Source organism: Podarcis liolepis, assembly GCF_965112155.1.
Source record: "Podarcis liolepis genome assembly, chromosome: 7".
NCBI classification, from domain to species: Eukaryota; Metazoa; Chordata; class Lepidosauria; order Squamata; family Lacertidae; genus Podarcis; species Podarcis liolepis.
Genome location: NC_139561.1, coordinates 20,622,436 through 20,647,905, shown reverse-complemented (window position 1 = coordinate 20,647,905; position 25,470 = coordinate 20,622,436). Strand labels below are relative to the sequence as shown.

General features: G+C 44.8%; 1 protein-coding gene across 7 annotated transcripts in view; it reads left to right on the top strand.

Moving 5' to 3' along the window:
* Positions 1-25,470, top strand: part of NOC2L (NOC2 like nucleolar associated transcriptional repressor) — a 125,304-nt gene that overhangs the window by 55,708 nt on the left and 44,126 nt on the right. For 3 of the 7 annotated variants that reach the window (XR_014528395.1, XM_083512971.1, XM_083512972.1), the window contains 8 exons: positions 1,093-1,267; positions 11,302-11,412; positions 11,707-11,827; positions 15,278-15,368; positions 18,499-18,577; positions 20,354-20,464; positions 22,338-22,451; positions 24,132-24,320. Coding sequence is in view for 6 of the 7 variants with exons in the window: in XM_083512971.1 (XP_083369097.1) it covers positions 1,093-1,267; positions 11,302-11,412; positions 11,707-11,827; positions 15,278-15,368; positions 18,499-18,577; positions 20,354-20,464; positions 22,338-22,451; positions 24,132-24,320 (991 nt within the window). In the remaining variant the exon portion in view is untranslated. Of the gene's footprint in view, positions 1-1,065; positions 1,268-1,674; positions 2,592-5,756; positions 8,138-11,301; positions 11,413-11,706; positions 11,828-15,277; positions 15,369-18,498; positions 18,578-20,353; positions 20,465-22,337; positions 22,452-24,131; positions 24,321-25,470 lie in introns of those variants that run through there. The other 4 variants (XM_083512970.1, XM_083512973.1, XM_083512974.1 and 1 more) reach the window with 4 other exon arrangements.

The window sequence follows — 25,470 nt, the reverse complement described above, 5'->3', positions numbered from 1 at the left end:
GAGAACATGGGTAGAGGAAATACTTTCTGCCTCTCCCATAACACTAGAACTCGTGGACATGCAGTGAAGCTGAATCTTGGAAGGTTCAGGGCAGATTTTTAAAAAGTACTCCGTGCAGCACATAGACTATGGAATTTGATCTCCCAGGAGGCAGGGATGGTCCCCAACTTTAAGAGAGGATTAGAGAAAGACATGGAGATTGAGGCTATCGTTGCCTTCTAGCCACAATGACTGTGCTATTTCTGCGCAGTTAGAGGCAGGAGAGTACTGCTGTGTTTGGGTCTTGCTTGCAAGTTCCCTATAAGCATCTGGCTGGCTGCTGTGAGAACAGGATGCTGGACTAGATAGGCCTTTGGCCTGATCCAGCAGCCAGGCTCTTTTTAAATTAGTTACAATTCCAAACGGTTGTGTGCCAAACCCCTGAAATTGTACAGTGGTACCTCGGGTTACAGACTCCGCTAACCCAGAAATAGTACCTTGAGTTAAGAACTTTGCTTCAGGATGAGAATAGAAATCGTGCTCTGGCGGTGCAGCAGCAGCGGAGGCCCCATTAGCTAAAGTGGTGCCTCAGGTTAATAATAATAATAATAATTATAATTTATACCCCACCCTCTCCAGCGAATGCCGGGCTCAGGCCAGCTAACAAGCAATAATAAAAACAAGTTGAATAAATACAACTTAAAAACAAGATTAAAATACAACATTAAAATATTGATACATTAAAATGCAGCCTCATCACAGGAGGAGAAAGGAAAAAGAAAAAGGGGGAGGGACTCAAATTAGCTCCAAGCCAAAGGCCAGGCGGAACAACTTGTGTCTTACAGGCCCTGCGGAAAGAAATCAGATTCTGCAGGGCCCTGGTCTCGTGAGGCAGAGCGTTCCACCAGGCTGGAGCCAGTGTTGAAAAAGCCCTGGCTCTGGTTGAAGCTAATCTAAGGTTAAGAACAGTTTCAGGTTAAGAATGGACCTCCAGAACGAATTAAGTTCTTAACCCGAGTTATAAGCAATTGTTTGTAAATCTCTGTACTTTCAAAGTCAGCTCTTGATTTTTATTTTATTTTAAAGAAACCACAATTCCTCTCCCCTGATTAGGAAAGTGAAGACAGGGAAAGCTTCCCAACACAAAGATCAGCTCTCCCGGTTGAAGGAACGGGATCCGGAATTTTACAAATTCTTGGAAGAAAACGACCGCACGCTGCTGAATTTTGATGCCTCCGATAGCTCTGATGAAGAGGATGGGCTTCACGTGTTGCCTGAAAAACTAGAGGTGATTTGTTTCTGTTTTTAAAAAACATATATAAGCTGATTTTCAGTGATGCACTTGGACAGTTGCATCAGGTCCATCTAGTGCTGCCCTTAACATCATTTTAGTGCCCATTGAATACCTCTCTGTTCCCCATGGTATTTGACAGATTATGGTGAATATTTCAGTTTATTCCTGCTTTCTGCTGCTAAGGTTTTCATAGAATCATAGAGTTGGAATAGACCACAAGGGCCATCGAGTCCAACCCCCTGCCAAGCAGGAAACACCATCAGAGCACTCCTGACATATGGCTGTCCAGCCTCTGCTTAAAGACCTCCAAAGAAGGAGACTCCACCACACTCCTTAGCAGCAAATTCCACTGTCGAACAGCTCTTACTGTCAGGAAGTTCTTCCTAATGTTTTGCTGCTTCAATGGGTCTGTTTATGGGTCTTTGTAATGGCTTTGTTTTAAGCCATTCTATGTTATGTTTTTTGCTTCATCTTGACTCTTTTTCATGAGTTTGGATACAGGTTTCTTTGTTTTTTGTAACAAGTGACTAATCATTTTATTTATTTGACTTATATACCGCCCTTCATCGTAAGATTGCAGGGTGATTCACAATATAAAAATACAAGGTAAAAACAGAAATAAATAGTTAAAAAATAACAAAACAATAACTCTGCCTTTCCACAAGTAAAAAAAAATACTGATGCACTGTTAGTCCTTACTTAGGTTAGACCCATTGCGTGGTGCTCAGCTAAATGTTACTTGGAATAGACCCATTGAAATTAATGAAAATGTGTAAGCTATGTCCATTAATTTCAGCATGTCTATGCTGAATAAAACTTAGCTGAATACCACCCACTGAAATGAATGGGGCTGTCTGTCTTAGGCCCATGTATTTCAGCGGGTGTTCTCTGAGTAGGATTTGGTTGGCTACAACTACATTTTAAAATGGCAATTTAGAAAGCATTGATTCCTTAAAAACAGATCACAGTAAAACAATACACCACACAACGATAAAACAAAATGGCGGCATGAAGCCTCAATCTCCGGTGGGGAGGGAGGGGAACTCTTGATGCTATGAAGAAAACACGGTGTCACCATTTGCACCTCTTGAGGCAGAGAATTATGGGAGACAGGCCATGACAGAAAAGGCCTTGTCTCTTGTCACCTGCCTGGCCTCGGAAGGCAGTGGGACCCAAGAGGAAGACCTTGGAGGCGAGCAAGAAAGTCCATGGCTGGAGATGTTTTATGGATGTTATTATATGCTGTGTCTGCAAAGAGTTTTCCCAGGCCGAGGATGCAAGTTTTGAGAAAGACCGTGCAACATTTAATAATGAAACGGTGAGTTTATAGTTCTATTCTGCATATTCAATTTTCTACATTTGCTAAATGTGACAGTTTTGTGATGAAAGGAAGTGAGTGACATCTGACTTAAGAGGACTAAGTGATTTAAACTCTCAGGGATGGGGAGTCCAGAAGCTGCTTTAAGATCCAGATGCTGTGAAAAGCAGGATATATTCTATGCTCATGATAGTATTTTATTCTCTTGTTAATTATGCTGTTTTAAATGTACAGTTTATATTATATATTATATCCTTTAGCAATGTCTCCTTTTGAAATGTTTAAGATTCTTTTTGTTAGCGGTTCTGCGTTATTAAATGCACATTCTATAGTTACCTCCTTTGTAACTATATTTTGAAATCTTTAAGATAGTACTTTAGTTTCCTGTTAATTGTGGTGCTTTGAATGTGTTACACAAATTTTAAGGGGCAAACACCTAGCAGCCTCTCCCCCCCCCCCAAATTCCAATCCTTCAACCTTCAACAATTTAGGAAATATCCCCTTGAAAAATAGACAATTTATTTTAGTGGATATAACTTAGACAGGTCAAAAGCAGGGGTATTTTTAGCCTCCAGTGGAACTGTGAGACACCCTCCGAAATAGGTAACAGGAAGGTCTTGATAAAAACTTTCCCAATATAGACTGGCTGAGTTCTTTTCACTTGCAAATACCTCAAACCTGTAAATGGTTTAACTTCTGCCAGCCCTCTGCAAAAATATATATATTAAAAAATGGACCTGACAAAGGGGTATCTGCTATGTAAATGGAGACAGTTCTTTGTCCATAGACTCTATGGATAAATGAGAACAGCATTTAAATAGAATTCTCCAGGAAAGCAATTAACGTGTATCCTAATCTATGATTGACAGACTTTTAAGGATGTTTGGGATGAGAAATTTGATCTCTGATTTACATGCACAACCCATTTGTTCGACTTTTGCATGATGCTTTTGGGTGGTCCCTGGCTAAAGGGCTGGGCAATTTCCATGTGTCTTTGAACTGGTTAGAGACTTCTGCTCTGGGCTTCCTTCCCCACCTCCCTGCATTTGCAAACAGAACAGTAAAGATCAGCCTTGCATTTGCCTCCTGGTTCCTGCCCTCCGCTCATTCTCTGACCAAAAAATGAACTTAGGGGATGCTAGGTCCCTTGATGGGAAGTTGGACTTTAAAGTCAACCCCATGTTTTTGTATAACAAATGTACAGTGGTACCTCAGGTTAAGTACTTAATTCGTTCTGTAGGTCCGTACTTAACCTGAAACTGTTCTTAACCTGAAGCACCACTTTAGCTAATGGGGCCTCCCGCTGCTGCCACACCGCCAGAGCACAATTTCTGTTCTCAACCTGAAGCAAAGTTCTTAACCTGAAGCACTATTTCTGGGTTAGTGGAGTCTGTAACCTGAAGCGTATGTAACCTGAGGTACCACTGTATATTTAAATTTGACTTAAGGTGCACAAGGTTTTTTATTTAATTTTCCTGAGAAGGGATCCTTGTTTGGCATAACTATGGGACTCATTCAGTTGTCATTTGCATTCTCCTATGTTTCCACCTTCTAACGTACCACCAGCACAGTGATGCACTTGTGGAATCGCTATGGATGCATTGTGGCATGAATAAGGATTAGGCTTAAAACGTTTGCTTTTGGGCACATTACTCTCTTTTGTTCAAGTAAAAAATCCAAAACTCTTAATACACCATCCAGTAAAGCCCTAGAGCTAAACTTGCAATTGTGGCCATAGTCGTGTGGATGCGCCCTACTAAGAGCAGCTTCACACCAGTCTTGGACACTTACACCAGTTTGCAATGTTAAGGAAGGTTCTACAAATAAAAGCGCTTTTTACATTCATATTCACTTTGCACATGCTAATTGCATATGTACAATCACCCAGAAGGCTGCAGCTTTGTTAGTAACCAGTAAGTGGTTTCAAGTTGTGCTTGCAACCAGCTGGTGGTTGCAAGTTGTGCTTAATGGCCAAACTTCCAGCTGCAGGAAAGCTAGGAGGAAATCAGCCATTAACAGTGGCAGATTTTAATATGACCATTTTTTCCTTGTTATTATTAGGCTGCAAGTTACTTTTGCAGCTAAAACCAGACATAGGCACAAACACCTCCTAGCTTGCATATGTCTTAACTTGCTGCTCTACTACTGCATCAAAAATGATGGAAACCTATGAAGAATTATAGCCTGAGGTGGGTGCTATATCTGCACAGCTCCTCTATTTTTTGTCTTTCTGTTTTTCGTGCAACATTATCCTTGCGAGACTCCATGGATTCAGGCAAAGAGCCTACTGCTTTACTATCTCTTTGATGAAACAAAAGTGGCGAATGCTCTAGGGTGGGTTGTTCATTTGTTTCTTGCCCATATGGTCTCATCTGTTCCTGTTTTAAAAATTGCAGCATGCTCTTATCTGTAATTAATAATGCCACAAACTTTTACAAAGTCTATGTGGGGCGGGCAGGACTCTTCATTCTCTCTCTCATGAATGACCTGAAGAGTCTTCCTTGCGCTCAGAGAGTTGGCAGAGGAGGAGCTGACTGAGACTGGGGCTGTGATACCACCAGCAGGGTAATTGGGCCAGGCTCCCATGGCTGATGTTTCAGAGCCCATGGAGCCCCAAGGCTGGTTGTCCAAGTGCTGCACATCAAGCCTCACTTGCTGTTGGAATTGAATTGCCATTCCTCCTACTACCATGAGCAGAGATAGACTGCAGAAAGGCAGACAAGGGCTGTTCAGTAATGTTTTATCCTGGAATGTTTTGTTTGATGTTTTAAAGCAGGGGTCAGCAAACCTTTTTAGCAGGGGGCCGGTCCACTGTCCCTCAGGCCTTGTGGGGGGCCGGACTATATTTTTTTGGGGGGGGGATGAATTAATTCCTATACCCCACAGATAACCCAGAGATGCATTTTAAATAAAATGACACATTCTACTCATGTAAAAACTTGCTAATTCCCGGACTGACTGCGGGTCGGATTTAGAAGGCGATTGGGCCGGATCCGGCCCTCGGGCTTTAGTTTGCCTACCCATGTTGTAAACCACTTTGAGATTTTTTAAAATTTAAATTTCAAAGTGGTTTAGGAATGATGATGATGATGATAATAATAATAATAATAATAATAATAATAATAATAATAATAATAAAAATTTCATTTTCCTTAACTTTTTCAGATAAGAAAACATGGTGCATCTGCTGCTCACCAAGCAGATGAATCTGCCAAGTCAAGTCCAATGGCACAGGCATTAAAAACAATGGACAGTGATTTGCGCACGAAGGTGGAGAAGCTGTTCAACATTGCATACTTCGTTGCAAAGGAGAACCTTTCATTTGAGCTCTTCCCAATGATATGTGCGCTCCTGAGGAAGATTGGTATGAGACTAGGCGAGGCGCACACGGATGACGAGACGGCGAAACAGATCGTGCATTACATTGCCGAAAGCCTGCGCCTGGACCTCAGGGACAAATTGAGTAAAGCAGAGTTCTTTGGGATTTTGGCTGACGGCTCAACGGATAGGTTGGCTGTCGCAGCTGACATAATTTACTTTTATTATATATTTGAAGGTGGACTGAAGTGCAGTTATGGAGCCATTAGGGAATGTACTAGTGAGAATGCAACAGGTGGGACATCTACAATCGAGTCAGTTCTCCGTGATTACGTACCTGACTGGAAAAGCAAGCTAACAGCGATAAGTTTCGATGGGACCGGTGCTAATATGGGGACTGTGTCTGGCGTAGCAAAACAGTTCCAGGACAACTGTCCAGGTTTAGTGGCAGTTCATTGTGTAGCTCACCGACTGGAGCTTGCGATAGGTGATGCCTTCAAGTGTGTGAAATTTGCTAGGGTCGCCGAAGAGGTTGTATGTGGTATATACACATTTTACTACAGTCGTCCTGAAAGAGCGAAGGTGCTGAAAGATATCGATGAAGTACTGAGCGAAAAAGCGCTTCGCCACATAGGTATTCGCAGAACCAGCTGGTTGCAGTCAAAGAACCGTGTTGTGAAGGCATTGGCAAACAATCTCCCACTAGTGGTGGCAGATTTGGAGCAGATTGTGAGTGGTTCTGGTTCAGAGTCAGAACTGAAGGAGTACTTGGAGCGTTTGAAGTCGGAACGGTTTGTAAGGTTTTTGTTTCTCATGCACGATGTTTCGAACACACTCGCGAGACTATCTGAGGCGTTTCAGAGGAAGTGTGTGTCGGTTAATGATGTTGAAATCAGTTTGGCTTCAGCGAGAGAAAGGCTGCGGAGGATGGTGAAAGGAAGTGGCCCTCAGCTGCGAAAATTCGAAAGTACTGTGCAATTGGAAGATGGTGTGTTAGTGTACAGAGGTGTGAAAATTGTTCGTAGTGCAAGTGAAATTGAGTGCTTTGAGGAAGATCGACGTGTCTTGCTGAGTTCAATTGTGGAAGGAATAGACAAACGATTGGACAGTATCAGAAATGATAAAGTTCTACGAAATGTGGAAATATTTGACCCATGCAATGTACCCGAGCCAGTCGGTGAAAGGGACTCGTCTACAAGTAACCATGGAGAAAAAGAATTGAGTGAACTGATGCAAGCATTGCCTATCAATGTAAAAGTTGACAAGGAAGCCATCATGGAGGAATATCAGGATTTTAAAGTGTGGGCTCGGAATAAGAGAGTCATCACATGTGAAGAAGCTTGGCAGCGTCTTCAAGCAGAGTCAACAGCTTCTGATTCATATATTAATATATGTAAAGTTTTGAACTTTTTGCAGGTTCTCCCACTTAGTACTGCAGAATGTGAGAGGGGCTTTAACCAGTTAAATCTGATTAAAACAGACATTTGGAATATTCCGCTTGTGACTATCGTTGACGACTTACTAATGATCCAAATGAATGGCCCCAACCTGGAGGTTTTCAATCCTGAAAATGCAATTAATTTGTGGTGGAAGAATGTTGCTATAGAGCATATTGGAAGACCAGACTTTTAAAAAGAAAAACTATTTTCAAAACTGAAGTATGGTACCAATATTTTTTATTGTATAAGCAAAATTAAACATGTAAGTTCAATTTATTCATTCACTTTTTGTAACAAACTTTGCAGTTTTTTGTCCTTGTCACAGTACTTGTAATAAATTGTGCAGTAATCTTAGCAAATGAATTAGTGTTAAGCTATTGTAATGATCATGATGCCACTTATAATTGGTTTATGGATTTAGCACTAGCACTACATAAAATATTACAGACATACAAAGCTGTGTTACATACAAGTGTAGCACAATATTTTATATAATGTGCGTGCACACACACACATACTGGTATTTATAAATATTAGTTATTCAAATGACATGGTTGGCCACTATTGCTAACCCATATAGGTTTATAGTGTCCCAGTAGCAATTGCTATTAAAAATGTGATATTGAAAATGTGTCACTGGTGTGAATTGTGTATTAGTTTGCATGTTTTGAAAAAAGATGACTGGAATTGGTAAAATGTGCAACTGAATCATTAAATATATTAACATTGACAATATATACAATTCAATTTTTGCTTTGTAATTGTAATAAAAAGAGAGGAGGGATAGACCGTAACCTAAGTTAGAGGTGCTTTTGGCAACTGGCTTATATATCTGAGTTTCTAACATTGATAGGGTGTTGGTCAACTAAATCTTACTTGGAATAGGCCCCTGAAATTAATAAAAATGAGTAAGCTGTGTCAATTAATTTCAGTAGGTCTACACTGAATAAAATATAGCTGAATACTGGAATGAATGAGGCTGGCTGTCTTACGCCCATTTATTTCACTGGGTGTTCTCTGAGTAGGATGTAGTTGTCATTTTAATATTTAGTGGTAGCCAATTTTTAAAAAATAACCAAATCCTTAAAATAAAACTACACCAATAAAACAATGCACCACAGAGCAACAAGATAAGATAAAAGAGCAGCAGCAGGAGCTTTTCCACCCCCATTGTTCAGCCTGCAAGTGGAGAGAAGTGAGGTTACCGGGAACCAGGCAGAGGGCCTTCTCGGTAGTGGCGCCTGTCCTGTGGGGTGCCCTCCCATCAGATGTTGAGGAGATGCGTTATAATTATAATTATTTATACCCCGGCCAAAACTGGGCTCAGAGTAGCTAACATCAAATATATAACACATTAACATAAAATCAGGCAGTCAATTAAAATGCATCCTAAAATCCGATCAGGATCAGAACAAAATCTAATCAGATGGCAACCCGCAGATTAGGGTTGGGGACCTTAAATGCTCACCAGGCCCAACTGTTTGTGCTGAACTTATATGGGCCTGTGAAAAAAATTGGGAGGCCACTTTCATGCAAGTTCTTATGAAAGGGGAGAGGGAGTCAGATTGAACCTCGACCAAAGGCCTTTAGAAGACATCTGAAGGCTAGGGAATATTTTGATGTTTGATGTCTTGCTGTGTTTCAATTTGTTGGAAGCTGCCCAGAGTGGCTTCCAACTTTATTATTATTCCAAATATTATTAGTAGTATTATTCCTATTATTATTATTATTATTATTATTATTATTATTATTATTATTAAGCCTTGGTGTTTGGTCAAAAATGCCCTTGATGCTATGAAGGAAATAGATGACACCATTTGCACCTCTTGAGGCAGGCAGTTTGGGGAAATGGGTTTTTAACAGAAAAGGCCTTGTCTCTCATCACCTGTCATGTCTCAGTAGACCCAAGAGCAAGGCCTCCCAGAGCTCCTGGGAAGACTGTTCTTGGAATGGGCTGGATCAGGCCTGTTGCCCTGCTAGTTCAGCATCCTGTTTTCATAGTGGGCAACCTGATACTTCTTTGAAAGCAGGATCTGAGCACAGCAGCATTCTCCCCTTTTCTGATTCCCAGCAGCTGGTCTTCATTAAGAGGCATAACGTTCCCCATCGGCGGAGGCCAAACATAGCCATTGTGGCCTAGCAGCCCTTGATAGCTCTCTCCATATGAATTACTCCATATAGTTTTTTTTTCTGAAGCCATCCTCATTGGTGGCCATCACTGGTGGGTCTTGTGGTAGCTAGCTTGTGCTTCGTAATCTCTTGAAAGCAAAATTATCTTACCTCATCTACAATAGAGTGCTGTTGGTTGATAGATTCAGCCCATAAATGTGCTTCAGTGGTTGAATTGGTTGGCACATGAGTACTGTTAGATTGTACAAGGGTTTACGATGGCTATATATATCCTGGATAAAATTCCTTACAGAGGTCACCCTCTGGAGCTCGTAAGTATCCTAGCAAAAATTTTAGCGGCCGTCATGAGCTCTAGGAAAAAGCTTAAGAGTAATGATGTGGGTTTTCCGGAATGTTTTTTCTCCAGGTACCCTAAATTTGTATCATGGTTATTTTTTGTTTGTATTACTCCAGAGTATTACTGGGCCAGAGATTAAGACTGGAGGGTTCTAGCCAACTAAGTTTTACTTTACACACTGAAATTAATAGACTTGTTAGGCCCACATTTAAAGCACTATTATGCCAGTTTAAACAATCATAGCTTACCCCAAACAATTTTGGGAAGTGACATTTATGAAGGGTGGTGAAAGTTGTTAAGAGACCCCTATTCCTCTCACAGAGCTACAATTCCCAGAATTTCAGGAAAGAAGAATTGCTTGTTAAATCACTCTTGGGGATAGTAGTACTGTCAGAGGAATGGGGGTCTCCTAACAACTTTCAGCACCCTTAACAAATGACACTTTCCAATCAATGGATTGACAACATGATAACACTTGCAGTGTATGAATGGATTGCCTATGGACGTAGACTTTGTTTGGACAAATATAATGATATCTGTAACAGGTTTATACAGAATGCTGTAGATTATTAGCAGCCATATGTAAGGATAATAATATCACTTATATCTATACCATAAGCTGTAGAAATGAAATTGAATTTCCTTAATGTATTACACCAGGCTTCCTCAACCTCTGCCCTCCAGATGTTTTTGGCCTACAACTCCCATGATCCCTAGCTAGCAGGACTAGTGGTCAGGGATGATGGGAATTGTAGTCTCAAAACATCTGGAGGGCCGAGGTTGAGGAAGCCTGCATTACACTGTACTTTGGGCACGTTTTTTCTTTCCACATTTTTTAAAAATTCCTTTTATCACATTTCTGTATAAGTGTAAGCCTTTCAATTAAATATCAATTAAAACAAAAACAAGTGGCACTTCCCAGGATTCGCTGGAGGAAGCCACGACTGTTTATGTGATATAATCAGGGCTTCTGTTCTGACAGTACTCACTACTATGGAGTACTGTTGCCTTTTTTAAATAACACTTTGGCTGCTCGTGGCAGCCATTCTGTGCTGTGACACCTTGGCACTTTTATCAAACTCCAGAGGCTTTAAGACCACTATTTTCTCCGTCCCTGACTGCCCACCATGATTTTGGGGTGTGGGGGGGAGTTGTAGCCCAAAACCTCTTGAAGAGTAGGGGAAAAGGACCGTGGAGATTACCATCAGGTCTCCAAGGTTTTGGATGAGGCTGGGCTTTTCCAGCCCTACATAAGCATGTCAACGATTGAAACTCTGGGACCTTTTGCACGCAAAGCATGTGCTCTGTTTATTTTTAGCCAAGCATGTGCTGTAACCATTGAGCTTCCCCTGGCATTTGAGGGATGGAATACACAGGCAGAGAGTCCTCTTCCAAATCTGCCTTCCAGGTATCTGAAAAACCTGCTGCCGACTGCTTATTATGTCCGTATGATAACCTCACGGCGCCATTGTAAAATCTTTTGCAGGAAGCCAGTGATGATGAAGATGATGAAGAAGAGCAAACCAGCAAACGGAAAAAAGTGGACTTCATCAATGTAAATTTGAAGATGGTGGAGCATTGGAAAGCAGCTGCAGAGGCAAGAGATGAGGCGGTTTGATTTCCTTCCCACTCTGTTTTTTAAGGGTAGCGCTGATTAAATTGGGGTGATGATCACCTGTCCTTATGCCCATCCTATAGCAAGTATCCTAAGAAAAGCTGCGGCACGCTCCCTTTGGTGTTAATATCTAGCGTGTCAAAGGTGGCTGAACTGTTACACCCTGGGACTGTCGGTTTCCACATTCCTCGTCTTAATTTTTAATAATGCGAAGAAAGCTGTGTCTGTCTGTCTCTCCTTAATCATCTTCCCATTGCTCTGTCCTCTTTTCTCCAGAAGCAGCTCACAGCAAAGCTCTTCCACGAGATCACCCAGGCTTTCAAAGCCTGCGTGGTAACAGCCAAGGGGGATGCCTCGGGGCTGGAACCCGGCAAGTACAAAGTCACTGATGGCACAGGTGAGCTTCCAGCACTTCTCATGCTTGCCTTTCGCCCCTGGTGGTAATAGAGAACCTACTCATGCAGCGGAATTGTGTGACACACTGGTTTACTGGACTATACCATTCACAATGCGGGTGGTGCTGTGAGTTAAACCACAGAGCCTAGGACTTGCTGATCAGAAGGTCAGCGGTTTGAATCCCCGCGACGGGGTGAGCTCCCATTGCTCGGTCCCTGCTCCTGCCAACCTAGCAGTTCGAAAGCACGTCAAAGTGCAAGTAGATAAATAGGTACCACTCCGGCGGGAAGGTAAACAGCGTTTCCATGTGCTGCTCTGGTTTGCCAGAAGCGGCTTAGTCATGCTGGCCACATGACCTGGAAGTTGTACGCCGGGTCCCTCGGCCAATAAAGCAAGATGAGCGCCGCAACCCCAGCGTCGGTCACGACTGGACCTAATGGTCAGGGGCCCCTTTACCTTTACCATTCACAATATAGGAGGATGAATGGGGAGCGGTCATAGCTCAGTGGCAGAGCATCTGATTTGCTTGCAGAAGGTCCCAGGTTTCATCCCTTCATCTCCAGATGGGCCTGGGAGAGACTCCCTGAAACCCTGGAGAGCTGATGCCAGTGAGGGTAGACAGTACTGAGCTGAATGGTCCAATGGTCCGACTCTGCGTAAGGCAGCTACCTGTGTTCCTGTATTTGAAATCCATCAGGAAACAAACCTGTTACATCTAGAAACTGGCACATCAAAGAGACGGCTGATCCAGAACCTTAAACTGCTAGTGTTCTCCATTCAAGGACTATAATGTCTGGTGTCGGGGTGTGTGGGTGTCACTATTTTTATTCCTTTATTTGAAGATTCCTAAAATGCTTCGGAGCTACAGTAAGATGAAACAGGAAAAGGGGTAGCTTAAATAAGCAGTAGAAGCGAAATGACAAACATTTCTGCAGTTGCGTAAAGGTAAAGGGACCCCTGACCATTAGGTCCAGTCGTGACTGACTCTGGGGTTGCAGTGCTCATCTCGCTTTATTGGCCGAGGGAGCCGGCGTACAGCTTCCGCGTCATGTGGCCAGCATGACTTAGCCACTTCTGGCGAACCAGAGCAGCGCACGGAAACGCCGTTTACCTTCCCACCAGAGCGGTACCTATTTATCTACTTGCACTTTGAGGTGCTTTTGAACTGCTAGGTTGGCAAGAGCAGGGACCAAGCAATGGGAGCTCACCCTGTCGCGGGGATTCGAACCGCTGACCTTCTGATCGGCAAGTCCTAGGCTCAGTGGTTTAACCCTCAGCGCCACCTGCGTCCCGTTGTTGCATAGCTGGTACTATATAAAAGGGCTGGGTCACCCTTTGAGGAAAGCCTTCCCAAACCAAAATGCATGCAAGTCGTTAAAACCCATAGTTGTTCCTTCTGCAGTTTGGACGGTGTAGTCCGAAAAGATCCTGTGTCATGTGATTCTACTGCTGCAAGTGCAGGTCAAAGTAGCATCACCAGGAACATTCTTCCTTTGTTTATTATGTACTGTTCACTCTACCAGTATCGGAGGAGGCTTAACTGCTGCCTCTCAAGCTTTGCCTCCAAGGTGAGATTAAGTAGGAGGACCCCCATTTTCCCTTGTGCCGGCAGGGTGTCCATTGAGAGTGCACTTCCTTTCTGTAAAGGTGCCTGTAGTCAGTTCCCTCTGCCCCAGGGGAAGTCCTGTAGCGAAGGGGCAAAGCACCTGCTTTGGGAGAAGGTCTCAGATTCAGTTCCCAGTGGCAGAGCTGGGAAAAGATCCCTCTTTGAAACTCAGGAGTGCTGCTGCTAATCAGTGCAAATTGTTCTGAGCTGGGTGGACAAATTACCTGGCACCATATAAGGCAACTTCCTATGTTAAAAGCTGGAAAATATAAAACAGCGTATAATACAAAATGCTTATCTAGTAATATATTAAAAATTAATTAAAAATAGAAATAGTAAGGGCATGTCCACCCCACGAAAAGATGAGCACTGCTTGCAAAATTAATGAATGTTAGAATGATGTTTGATTGAAGTTAAGCGGTTTCTAGCTGTAATGATATAAAAGAATATGGAAAAATTGGATTTCTAAATAGGTAAAAATTTAATGTTATAATATATTAAGATCAAAGATCAGGATAATGAGGAGGGAAAGAAATTGCTGAATTAATTAATTAATTGAATTGGAACACAAAAAAGGGAGGTATGAGGAGGTCAGGGAAACAAGGATATGAATGTAAGATATGGAAAGGTTGATTTTTTATTTTTCTTTTTTTTCTTTTTTTGTAAGTGTACTTATTTTTTTTATTCTGTATTTTTCTTGTATTTTTATTTTTGTCTTTTACTTTTGTATTTCTTGTTTTTCCTTTTTCTGAAACTTTAATAAATATTTTATAAAAAAAGAAAAAGAAAAGATGAGCATTGCCAGAGAGGCCTGTATAGTTACCATATTATCCTGTACAGTGGTACCTCTAGTTACGGACTCGATCTGTTCCGGGGTGCTGTTAGCACCCAAAAAAGTCCGTAACTAGAGCACTGCTTCTGCGCGCATGCGCAGAGCGATAGAGTGCTTCTGCGCTCAGATGCATGTGCACTTCCCACATTTGCAAGCTGAAAAGCTGCAACACGAACCTAACGCAACATGAGGTATGACTGTATAAAGCAGGGTATTTAAGAGCTACCCCTCTGGCTATACAGGAGCCATTCCAGCAGGGGGAGCCAAAGGAGCATCAGTTATTGCTAAAACTTTGTAGTGCTACTTCACCTACCCAAATGGTTCTGCAGGGGGTGCCCCACACATTCTAATATACTCCTTGTGTATCTCTGCGTGTACACACACACACACACACACACACACACACACACACCTCTGAGTTGTACTCAAGGGTGCTGCATTGATGACATAATAATTGGCCCAGTAGGTGCATGCATTCATTTAGGCAGCTGGGCATTTTGCAAAATGATTTGTTTGTTTGTTTATAACAGGGCAGTCAGGTAGGTCTTGAGATAAAAGATGCAAATGTTTTCAGACTCACATGCAAATTAGGATTTTACTTCTTTTGTGTGATTCTTAAGTGTCAGATGCTGCTGACCTTCCAGTTCACTCTATTTAATAGTGCTGGCCCACTTTTTTTAACCCCCCCTTTAAAGCTCCTTGATCAATTTAAGTCCTGTTCTCATCTTCCCACACCCATTCCCCCCTTTTTACCAAAATTTGTATTGTCAACATTATCCTCATCGCCTTGAGGACTGGGATGTTGCTTTTTAAGCAATATAAGTTGTCACTGAGATTCCTAGGAGGGTTGATGTCAAATTAATCCTAATTGCAGAAGTTTAGAGATAAAACACACATGCGTGTGCTCACAAACACACATACACAGCCCTGTCTGTGATCTAGAACTGTTTTGTTCCTTACTGCAAAGGAAGTGTTATGTCTGGTTACATAGGTTTGTTTTCTGTCCTGTTTAGTGTTCAATACCCTGGTGTCCTTCTGCATTCGCGATCTTTTTAAACTGCTGCAGAAATTGCTTCAGGTGAAAGCTGCAAAAAACAAATCCAAGTAAGTTGTTTTTTTTTTAATTGGAGGATAAATCTCGTCAGTGACTACTAACAACCATGGCTATGTCTCATCTCCACTGCTGGAGGCAGAATGCCTCTGAACGCCAGTTGCTAGGAATTACATCTGAGGAGAGTTGCTGTTGCTCTCAGATCATGGGTGTAGCCTTCCCAATAAAATCATAGAATTGTAGAGTTGGAAGGGACCCCAGGGGTCATCTAGTCCAACCCCCTGCAATGCAGAAATCTCAGCTAAAGCATCTGTGACAGATGGCCATCCAGCCTCTGCTTAAAAGCCTCCAAGGAAGGGAAAGTCCACAACATCCCAGGGGAGACCATTCCACTGTCAAACAGCTCTTACTGTCAGAAAATTCTTCCTGGTGTTTACTCGGAGTCTCATTTCTTGTCACTTGAAGCCCATGGAGCATCTGGTGAGAACAGGATTTTGGACTAGATATGCCACTGGACGGATCCTGCAAGTCTTTCCTTATGTTCTTAACCCCTCCACCCCCAGGTTTTTTTTTTTTTTTAGAGTGCTACAGCTCTTTCGGTGTCTGACTTCCCAGATTGTTGTCATGGCACAGAACACAACAGCTTTATAATATGATCATGGGACATCCAGAAAGGGACTCGGAGAGCTGGGGGGGTGTGGAGCATTTGACCCCCTGCTGAATTTGCCCATTTTCCCTCTGACGAAGAAATGACCAGTCCATAATTTTAATGGTAGGTTTATTGCAGCTGTGAGACAGAATAACCCTCCTGAAAAGGAAATGTTTTTGATCCTGAATGTTGGGATTACAAATCCATAACATGAGTGAACACCAATATATATATAAAAACAGCCAGTAAGTAACAGATCCAGTGGGTAGGGCTTGATTGATTTGTACAGTGCCTAATTATTGTTTTAATGCAGTGGTTCTCAAAGGATGCAGCTCAGTGGGAAGATTCAAGGGCAATCAAAGAATTACACACAGTTTTTTGTTTGCTTTTTAAAATCAAGACTGTAGCAACCATAAAACACTAATCAAAACTGTACTTGGAGAAGAGGAGAGAAATTATGGAGAGAATTTCATAGAAATGAAAGTTTGTTTATGGCAGCCTGGCCCAACCTGGTGCCCTCCGATTGTCTTTGACTACAACTCTCCTTGGCTCCAGCCAGTATGCTTTGGCTGACACTGATAGGAGTTGTAGCCCAAAAATGGCCTGGCTCTGTCTAAGCCACCTTCCTATGTTCCTGTCAGAGTGCTGGGGGCAGGTGAGGTGCTGTACCATCTGCCAGTGGCTGGGTGCCCTGTTCCAGGCACCTTTCCGTCCCCTTGCAATCTGTTACTTCTCTTCTCAAATGTTCTGGCTATCCCCAAGAAACTCTCATGTCATCAGAGCTCAAGGATCATGGTGCTCTCAGAGTGAGAAAGGTGGCTGAAGGTTTGTCTGGGAGTCAGGGTTGGATTTTCTAGCTCAAACAGGGAATGAATGCAAACAGCTGGGTCAGTGGAGGGTACAATTAATCCTTTATTGCTTGCCGCGGGCCTTGATTCTCCTGCATTCTTTGGCGCTGCCATCCGATCTGCCTGGGTTTTTAGGGTTGGGTGTGTGGGATTAGTGTTGCATGCATGCTTTTCTGCAGATGAACTTGGCTTCTGGGTATACTTGGCAGCTGTCCTGAACTAAACAAGGTCAGACCAGGTTAGATGAAAAGAGGCCTCCCACTCAAGAGCATTTTAAAATTTTCAAATTCATATACTGCTTAATTGTAAGAAGCAATTGAACCTCAAAAGTTGTTTACAGAAAGAATAAAACAATGGAATAATTGGTGAAAAGAACTATTTAAAACATAATTAAAATGCCTGCCAACATTCTACATGTCTGGATGGTCGTGCCTAAATAAAAATGTTTTTAGCAGGTGCCAGAAAGAGTACAGTGAAGGTGCCTTCCTAAGGCCAATAGGCAGGGAGTTCCAAAGTTGGTTTTACTCAGAGTAGACCAATTGAGATTGTTGAGCATGATTTAATTATTACAGTGGGTCTGCTTTGAGGAGGCATCAGTTGGATGCAACCTGGGCTAACCAGTCAAATTCTGCTAGTACTTAAAAGGACCTGAGTTCAAATGTCAGGTCAGCCATGGATTCGCTGGATGGTGCTGAGCAAGTTATTCACGCCCTCTCTGCCTCTGCTCCCTTTCTGTAAAATAGGTGTGGCATCTCCCTGTCTCCAAGGCCTGTAGTGTAATCAAGGTAACAACTGATGTCCACCACGACAGCATGCTATAGATGGCATATTTTATCTACATGGTTGTGTGCATAGCCTGTACTGCTATTTTTTTTTATTAAAAAAAAATAGGATTCCTGCCAGGAAAAGCCAAATTCTCAAGACTTCAGCTAAACTTTGCAGATTTAGCACATTTTAATGCTAAATTTCAGTGGCCATTGTCCAGACACTTTGAAGCCAACCTTCCTAGTGACGAGGGCTAGAAGCTTGTTTTAAAACGAAACTCTGGGAGGGGCGGATGGAAGGTTGTGGTTCTCAGGATACTGATTTCTGCGCCTAATTCTGCAAGGTGGTCAATTAAGTTTTACTCGAGTAGAATGAACACTGCTAAGTGAGGTCCATGAATTTCAATAGGCCTGTTCTGAGTTGAATAATACCCGCTGTGTCCCAAGTCCATGATGGACTCTCCTCCGCATATAAACACACAGGAAGGCTGCCACCAATTTTCATCTTGCGCTGCTATGCCTAAAGTACGTTTCCTAGTACAATTCAAAGTGTTGGTGCTGACCTTTAAAGCCCTAAACATCCTTGGTCCAGTATACCTGAAGGAGTGTCTCCACCCCCATCATTCTGCCTGGGCACTGAGGTCCAGTGCTGAGGGCCTTCTCAGTAGTGGCACCCGCCTGTGGAATGCCCTCCCACCAGATGTCAAAGGGAAAAACAACTACCAGACTTTTAGAAGACATCTGAAGGCAGCCCTGTTTAGGGAAGCTTTTAATGTTTAACTGACTACTGTATTTTAATATTCTGTTGGAAGCCGCCCAGAGTGGCTGGGGAAACCCAGCCAGATGGGTGGGGAATAAATAACAAGTTATTATTATTATTATTAATTATTATAACACACAATATATTTCTTTTGTTCTTTAGGATAGTCCTTCCCTCTTCCAGTCCGCTTTGGGGAAAGCTTCGCTTAGACATCAAAACTCACCTTGGCTGTACCATCCAGGTAAAAGGTGGGGGGAGTTGATGGACTTCTGTTTAAAAAACTGCATTTCTCACTCCTCATCCATGTGACAGTGCCTTCTATGGAGTCAGGCCACTGATGCCATCTAGCTCAGTATTGTCTGCACTGATTGATAGCAGCTCTCTCCAGAGTGGCAGACAGGGGACATTCCCAGCCCTAGCTGGAGACATTGGGGATTGAACCTAGGACCTTCTGCGTTCAAGGCAGATGATGTACCGCTGCGATATGGCCCTGCCCTTAAGAGATAGTGATGTAGGAAGCTGCTTTACACGGAGCCCATTGCACAATCATTCTTTGTTGACTCTTGGCTGGCAGCGGCTCTGCAGGGTTGCAGAGAGGGAGTCTCTCCCAGCGGCACCTGCAGATGTTGGGGATTGAACCTGGGGTCTCTTGTGTGCAAAGCAGATACTCCACCACTGAGTGATGCCCTTCCACTAGTTACATCTGGTAGCAGGCTCTGAACTCTGTCCCAGGGCAGTTGTGTCTGTTGTGACCAATGGGCAGAGGATGGAGTGAGCTATGGAACAGATATAATGATGATGATGATGATGATGATGATTTATTTGTACCCCACCAATCTGGCTGGGTTTCACAAGCCACTCTGGGCGGCTTCCAACAAAGATTAAAAATACATTAAAATGTCACACATTAAAAACTTCCCTGAACAGAGCTGCCTTCAGGTGTCTTCTGAATGTCAGGTAGTTGTTTATCTCTTTGACATCTGATGGGAGGGCATTCCACAGGGTGGGCGCCACTATCAAGAAGGCCCTCTGCCTGGTTCCCTGTAGCTTTGCTTCTCGCAGTGAGGGAATCGCCAGAAGGCCCTCGGCGCTGGACCTCAGTGTTCGGGCAGAACAATGTGGGTGGAGACACTCCTTCGGGTATACTGGGCCGAGGCCGTTTAGGGCTTTAAAGGTCAGCACCAACACTTTGAATTGTGCTTGGAAACGTACTGTGAGCCAATGTAGGTCTTTCAAGACCAGTGTTATGTGGTCTCAGCGGCTGTCACCAGTCTAGCTGCCGCATTCTGGATTAGTTGTAGTTTCCGGGTCACCTTCAAAGGTAGCCCCACAAAGGGAGCGCATTGCAGTAGTCCAAGCGGGAGATAACTAGAGCATGCACCACTCTGGCGAGACAGTCTGCGGGCAGGTAGGGTCACAGCCTGTGTACCAGGTGGAGCTGGCAGACAGCTCCCAGGGATACAGAATTGACCTGCGCCTCCATGGACAGCTGTGAGTCCAAAATGGCTCCCAGGCTGCGCACCTGGTCCTTCAGGGGCACAGTTATCCCATTCAGGACCAGGGAGTCCTCCACACCAGCCCGCCCCCTGTCTCCCAAGAACAGTACTTCTGTCTTGTCAGGATTCAACCTCAATCCATTATCTGCCATCCATCCCCCAGCCGCCTCTAGGTACTCACACAGGACCTTCACCGCCTTCACTGTTTCTGATTTGAAAGAGGTAGAGCTATAAACTATAGTTGTTGCCTCCAGAGGAAAGCAAATCAGGCCTGCAATTGTGGTTTGGCTGCTTTACTCTTGGAAGCTCAAACCATGGTTTGGGGTGGGTGGGTGGGGGTCCTCAATTGCAGTTCGTGAAATCCAATGTTTGGCATGGTTCCTCGGTTGAACATTGTGTAAGGAGGGGTACTTGTGTGCCTCTGACCAGCTTAAGAGAGAGATGTACAATTTGGTGAGATTGCAGCTTGTGAGCCTCACCCAGGTTTTAATGCTTCCCGCACGTTCTGCCCATTTCTGCAGCTCCTCTCATGTTTGACCGAAGCCTCTGTGGGAGCAGCTGTCCTCCAGCACGTCAGCTCCATCGTGCCTTATTTCTTGACTTTTCCAAAACAAACTCGGATGCTGCTCAAGGTGAGTTCGGCAGCTGGTGCTTTATTTATTTATTTATCTAGTTTTAATGCCGCTCTTCAGCCCAAAAAGCAGGGAAAAAATACTCCCATAGAGGCTTACAAATGTCAGTGATAAGTGATAAGACAGTGCCTTCTAATCTAAAAATACACGGCACAAAAGGAAAGGTGATTGGGAGGGAGGAGGAATAAAGTAAACCCAGGCAGAATTTCTTAACTCAGAAGCAGCCTTTGGATATTGTTGAACTAACAACTCCGGCCATTCTGGCCAGTGGTCAGGGATGAAACTCCTGGAGGGCACCACTTTGGCTACTTTGATCTTAAGTTCTTTAGAAGAGGAAGAAATACCCTCTGAAAGTAGCATTAGAAGAGGCGCTCACTCCTGTGTGAGCGAGGAGATGGTAGTGTTCCTCAGAAGCTTCTTGCCGACTATTGTTTTGTAAGAAAATAAACATAATGAGTCAATAATTCGATTAAAAATGTGCCCCCAGTTATCAGAATATTATCAGTTGATATACACCTAACAAACTGATTGACTACCGTATTTTTCGCACCATAGGGCGCACCGGACCATAGGGCGCACCTAGTTTTGGGAGGCGGAAAACAAGAAAAAATTATTCCGAACCCCAGAAGCCAGAACAGCAAGAGGAATCTGGCTTCTGGGATACCGTGTGGCTGTTCTGGCTTCTGGGGTAACCGCCAAGCCTCTTCAGGGCAGCGGGATGAAGGCTCCCCCTGCCCAAAGAGGCTGCGCAGGGCTAAAGCAGAAGCCAGGACAGACGCGTCGCTGAAGGGGCACTGCGCCTTCTCTCTCTCTGTGCAGCGCCCCTCCTTCACAGGAAAGGCGCTGCGCAGAGAGGGAGAAGGCGCAGCACCCTTCAGCGAAGCTGGAGAAGGAACAGGAGGAGACCCTTCTGTTCCTCCTCAGGCTTCGCTGGACAGGCGCGTCGCTGCGAAGCGGGAGGAGGAACAGAAGGAGTCCCTTCTGTTCCTCCTCCGGCTTCGCATGACAGGCGCGTCGCTCAAGGGGCGCTGCGCCTTCTCTCTCTTTGCGCAGAGCCTCTCCTTCACAGGAGAAGGCGCAGCGCCCTTCAGCAAAGCTGGAGAAGGAACAGAACGAGACCCTTCTGTTCCTCCTCCCGCTTCGCTGGACAGGCGCGTTGCTCAAGGGGCGCTGCGCCTTCTCTCTCTCTCTCTCTCTCTCTCTCTCTCTCTCTCTCTCTGCGCAGCGCCTCTGCTTCACAGGAGAGGCGCTGCGCAGAGAGGGAGAAGGCGCAGCGCCCTTCAGCGAAGCTGGAGAAGGAACCGAAGGAGACCCTTCTGTTCCTCCTTCGGCTTCCAGGACAGGCGCGTCGCTGCGATGCGGGAGGAGGAACAGGAGACCCTTCTGTTCCTCCTCCGGCTTCGCTTGATAGGCGTGTTGCTCAAGGGGCGCTGCGCCTTCTCTCTCTCTCTGCGCAGCGCCTCTCCTTCACAGGAGAGGCGCTGCGCAGAGAGGGAGAAGGCACAGCGCCCTTCAGCGAAGCTGGAGAAGGAACAGAAGGAGACCCTTCTGTTCCTCCTCCGGCTTCCAGGACAGGCACGTCGCCGCGAAGCCAAGGCACCTGCATTCGCTCCATAGGACGCACGCACATTTCCCCTTCATTTTTGGAGGGGGAAAAGTGCGTCCTATAGAGCGAAAAATATGGTAAATGGGGCAGCCCTATTTATATTAATATTCATTGTTTTTTGCTCTCTTTTCACCCTAAGCTTCCAGGACAGGTTGTATGGATAACAGAGATGGTCTGGGTTTTGAGACTGGATGGAAGCTAGTGGACTGGGAACCTCTCTGCTGGTCTGTGTGTGCATTTCTCGATTCTTCTTTTCTTTATTTCCAGCAAGCTACCCGTCTCTGGAGCACAGGCGAGGAAACCGTCAGGGTGCTGGCTTTCCTGGTGCTCAACAAAATCTGCCGGCATAAAAAAGATGTCTACTTGAACCCAGTTCTCAAGGTAAGGTGGTGGAGAAAAGCCACCTCAACGTATGCATGCCATACTATTGATGGGAAGGCATTGGTCCCCTATTGTCTACTGTGAGTCAAAAGGCTCAGGATCATGACGGGGGAACCTGCAGCCCTGATGATGATCATGGATCCCCACCAGCCCTAAACAGCATGGTTAGTGCTCAGGAATGATGGGAGTTGTAGTCCAGTGATACCTGGAGGGCCACAGGTGTCATGGTCCCAGAAGCTGGCCCCTCTTACTGCCCTAAAGAAGACATGGATGAGGAGGAAATACACGCTGCTGCACACCATGGGCGTAGCCAGGGAGATGCAACTACCCCCCCCCTCAAGTAAATAAATAAAAATACTTAACTAATTGACCGATTGCATCACAGGTAACTTGGTTCTGCTCTCCCTACATAAAGTCTCTCCCCGCCACCACCCTAATCCTGGCTATGCCTATGCTCCACACCCCTTCATGCCCCTGCCGTGGCCTGAGGATAGAGTACTCCTGCCTTCCTCAGACTCCTATGAGTGCCCCCCCATAACACCCCTGTCCGTTCTGTAGCGTAGAAGTCAGTGCCTGCAGAATCAGATCTTTAAGCCAGCTTCAGCATTCACAAGGAGGTTGGTCCAGCAGTAGTACAGTAATACCTCCACAAACGTCCGCCTTGTCTAGTGTCTGTTCCAGCAATCGTCTGCGGCAAACCCGAAAGTACCGGAATGGGTTGCTTCCAGGTTTGCCACTTGCGCATGCGCAGAAGCGCTGGATCGTGCTTCGTGCATGTGCAGAAGCGCAAACTGCTCCTTGCGCATGCACAGACGTCGCACTTTGCCCTGCGTCCTTTTCCGCTAGCGGCCGGGGCTCTGGAACAGATCCTGGCCGCAAAACAAGGTACGGCTGTAGAGGCCTTGCCACCATACACTCAGGGCCTTGGCTGAAACAATGTATTTCCATAGCTCATTCACCAGGGCCCACTGGGAGCTGTCCTTGGTCCTGAAATGCCTTGATTCCTCTTCCCTACACTGCCCTGGACTTCCTCTTTGCCTGCTCAGATTTGCCCTTCTTAATCTGTTTATTGCCTTCACTTACCTGGCTAGCGCCAAGCCCTGCTAGAACAGGATATATATGAATGAATGAATGGATGGATGGATGTTTTTCGATGGTCAGAGGCTTATAAAGTAGAGCAGGATAAAAGCTCCCATCTGCCCCTCCTTTAGATCTGATGGCAGCCTCAAACAGAGGACACAGTCAGTTATGGGCCTCCATATACTTTGCTGCTGCTTTTTAAAACCATGGCAAGTCTGCCTTCCGGGTTACCTCTCGAAGCCCAGCAGTGTAAAAAAGAAATGAAAGAAAACTATTCTTTTCCAAGAAGCCTTCTAAGTAGAGGATCTTTTTTTTATTTCATTCGGCAACCGTATTGGATTTGAAATTCTTTTTCTACATTTAAGTTTAAGGCACAATGCATTTTTAGGGACTACTGCTGATTTGAATTATCTTTTGAATGGTTTTTAATGCTTGTTTTTAACAGCCTTTTATTGAATGGTTTTAATGTATTCTTGCCAGACGCTCAGAGGTTTTATATTACAGTCAAGTGGCCTATATACTTTTTGTTAAAATTAAATAAAATTTGTTCTGGTTTCCTCCGACCCCTGACCCCCGCAAACTCCACCTTTTTCTTTATAGCAAATGTATATTTCCTACGTGAAGAACTCCAGGTTCACTTCCCCCAATGTCCTCCCCATGATCAACTTCATGCAACGGACCCTGACAGAGATGTACTCCCTCGACACCTCCGTCTCCTACCAGCATGCCTTCGTCTACATCCGCCAGCTGGCCATCCATTTGCGCAGTGCCATGGCCATGAAGAAGAAGGCAAGTTACAATGCTGCTTTCCAAATCTCTGGTGTGACCGCATTTGGAATACTGTGCACTGTTCTGGTCGCCTCAGCTCAAAACGGGTATCGTAGAGTTTTGAAAAGGTTCAGGAAAGGGCAACCAGAATGATCCAGGGGAGAGGTTTTCAACCTTTTTGAGTCCACGGCTTCCTTGACCACTTCTGCGGCACCCCTGTGGGGCTCAGGAGCCCAGTTATGTCGCCCCTTGCCTGCAGAGCTGGCAGCCTCTCACTCCTTCCTTGTTGAGTGTTCCGTCAACCTCCTCTTCTCTTCTCTCTCCTTGGGAGTCCTCTGGGCAGCTGCTGATGCAGTCGCTGGTCTCTGAGCTGCCCCCCTTGCCCCAAAGAGAGGTGCCTCCTCACGCTGCCCCTCAGGGGCCTGGGACTTGCCTGTCCATTCCCAACAGCAAGGGCTGGCTTGCTTGCTTACTCTGTGGCCGCCTCAACTCCTGGCAACCAGCACCCCCTGGCCAGCCCCAGAGGCAACATTCGCCCAGGGAACTTGTATCCAAGTCTGCTGCAACAAACAGCTGTGCAAGCCTTTGGGAGGCAGAGACGTGAGAGGGCATCAGAGGAGGGAGGGAAAGAGATACAGAGGCCAGTGTTGCCCATGGCACCCCGATCATAATTCAAGGCACGCCAGGGTGCCACAGGGATGGAGTAACTTTCTGTGAGGAAAGGTTGTAGCATTTGGGGCTTTATACTTTTGTGAAAACATAAGTAAGAGGTGACATGGTAAGTGAATAGGGAGACTTTTTTCTTCCTGTCTCATAGCACTAGGTGAGATATCTTTGTTCAGTTCTGTGTGGACTCACACACCAGTCCACTCTGGTCAAGCTGCAGAGAGATCACGGGAGGGTCACATTCCCTAACTTCCTGTCCCAGCACTTCCTGTTTCCTGTCTAGGTCCTGAATCTCCCCATTTAGTTCCATTGCTCAAGATACACCTGGAGTATAACTTATCGACTGTCTACACACCATACCTTTAAAGCACTTTCTTACCCTCAAGGAATTCTGGGCACTATAGTTTCACCTAGCAGGAATTGCGGAGTTGCAATTCTCCTTAACAAACTACGGTGCCCATATTTCTTTCAGAAAAAAGGATGTGCCTCAAATGTGCTTTAAAGT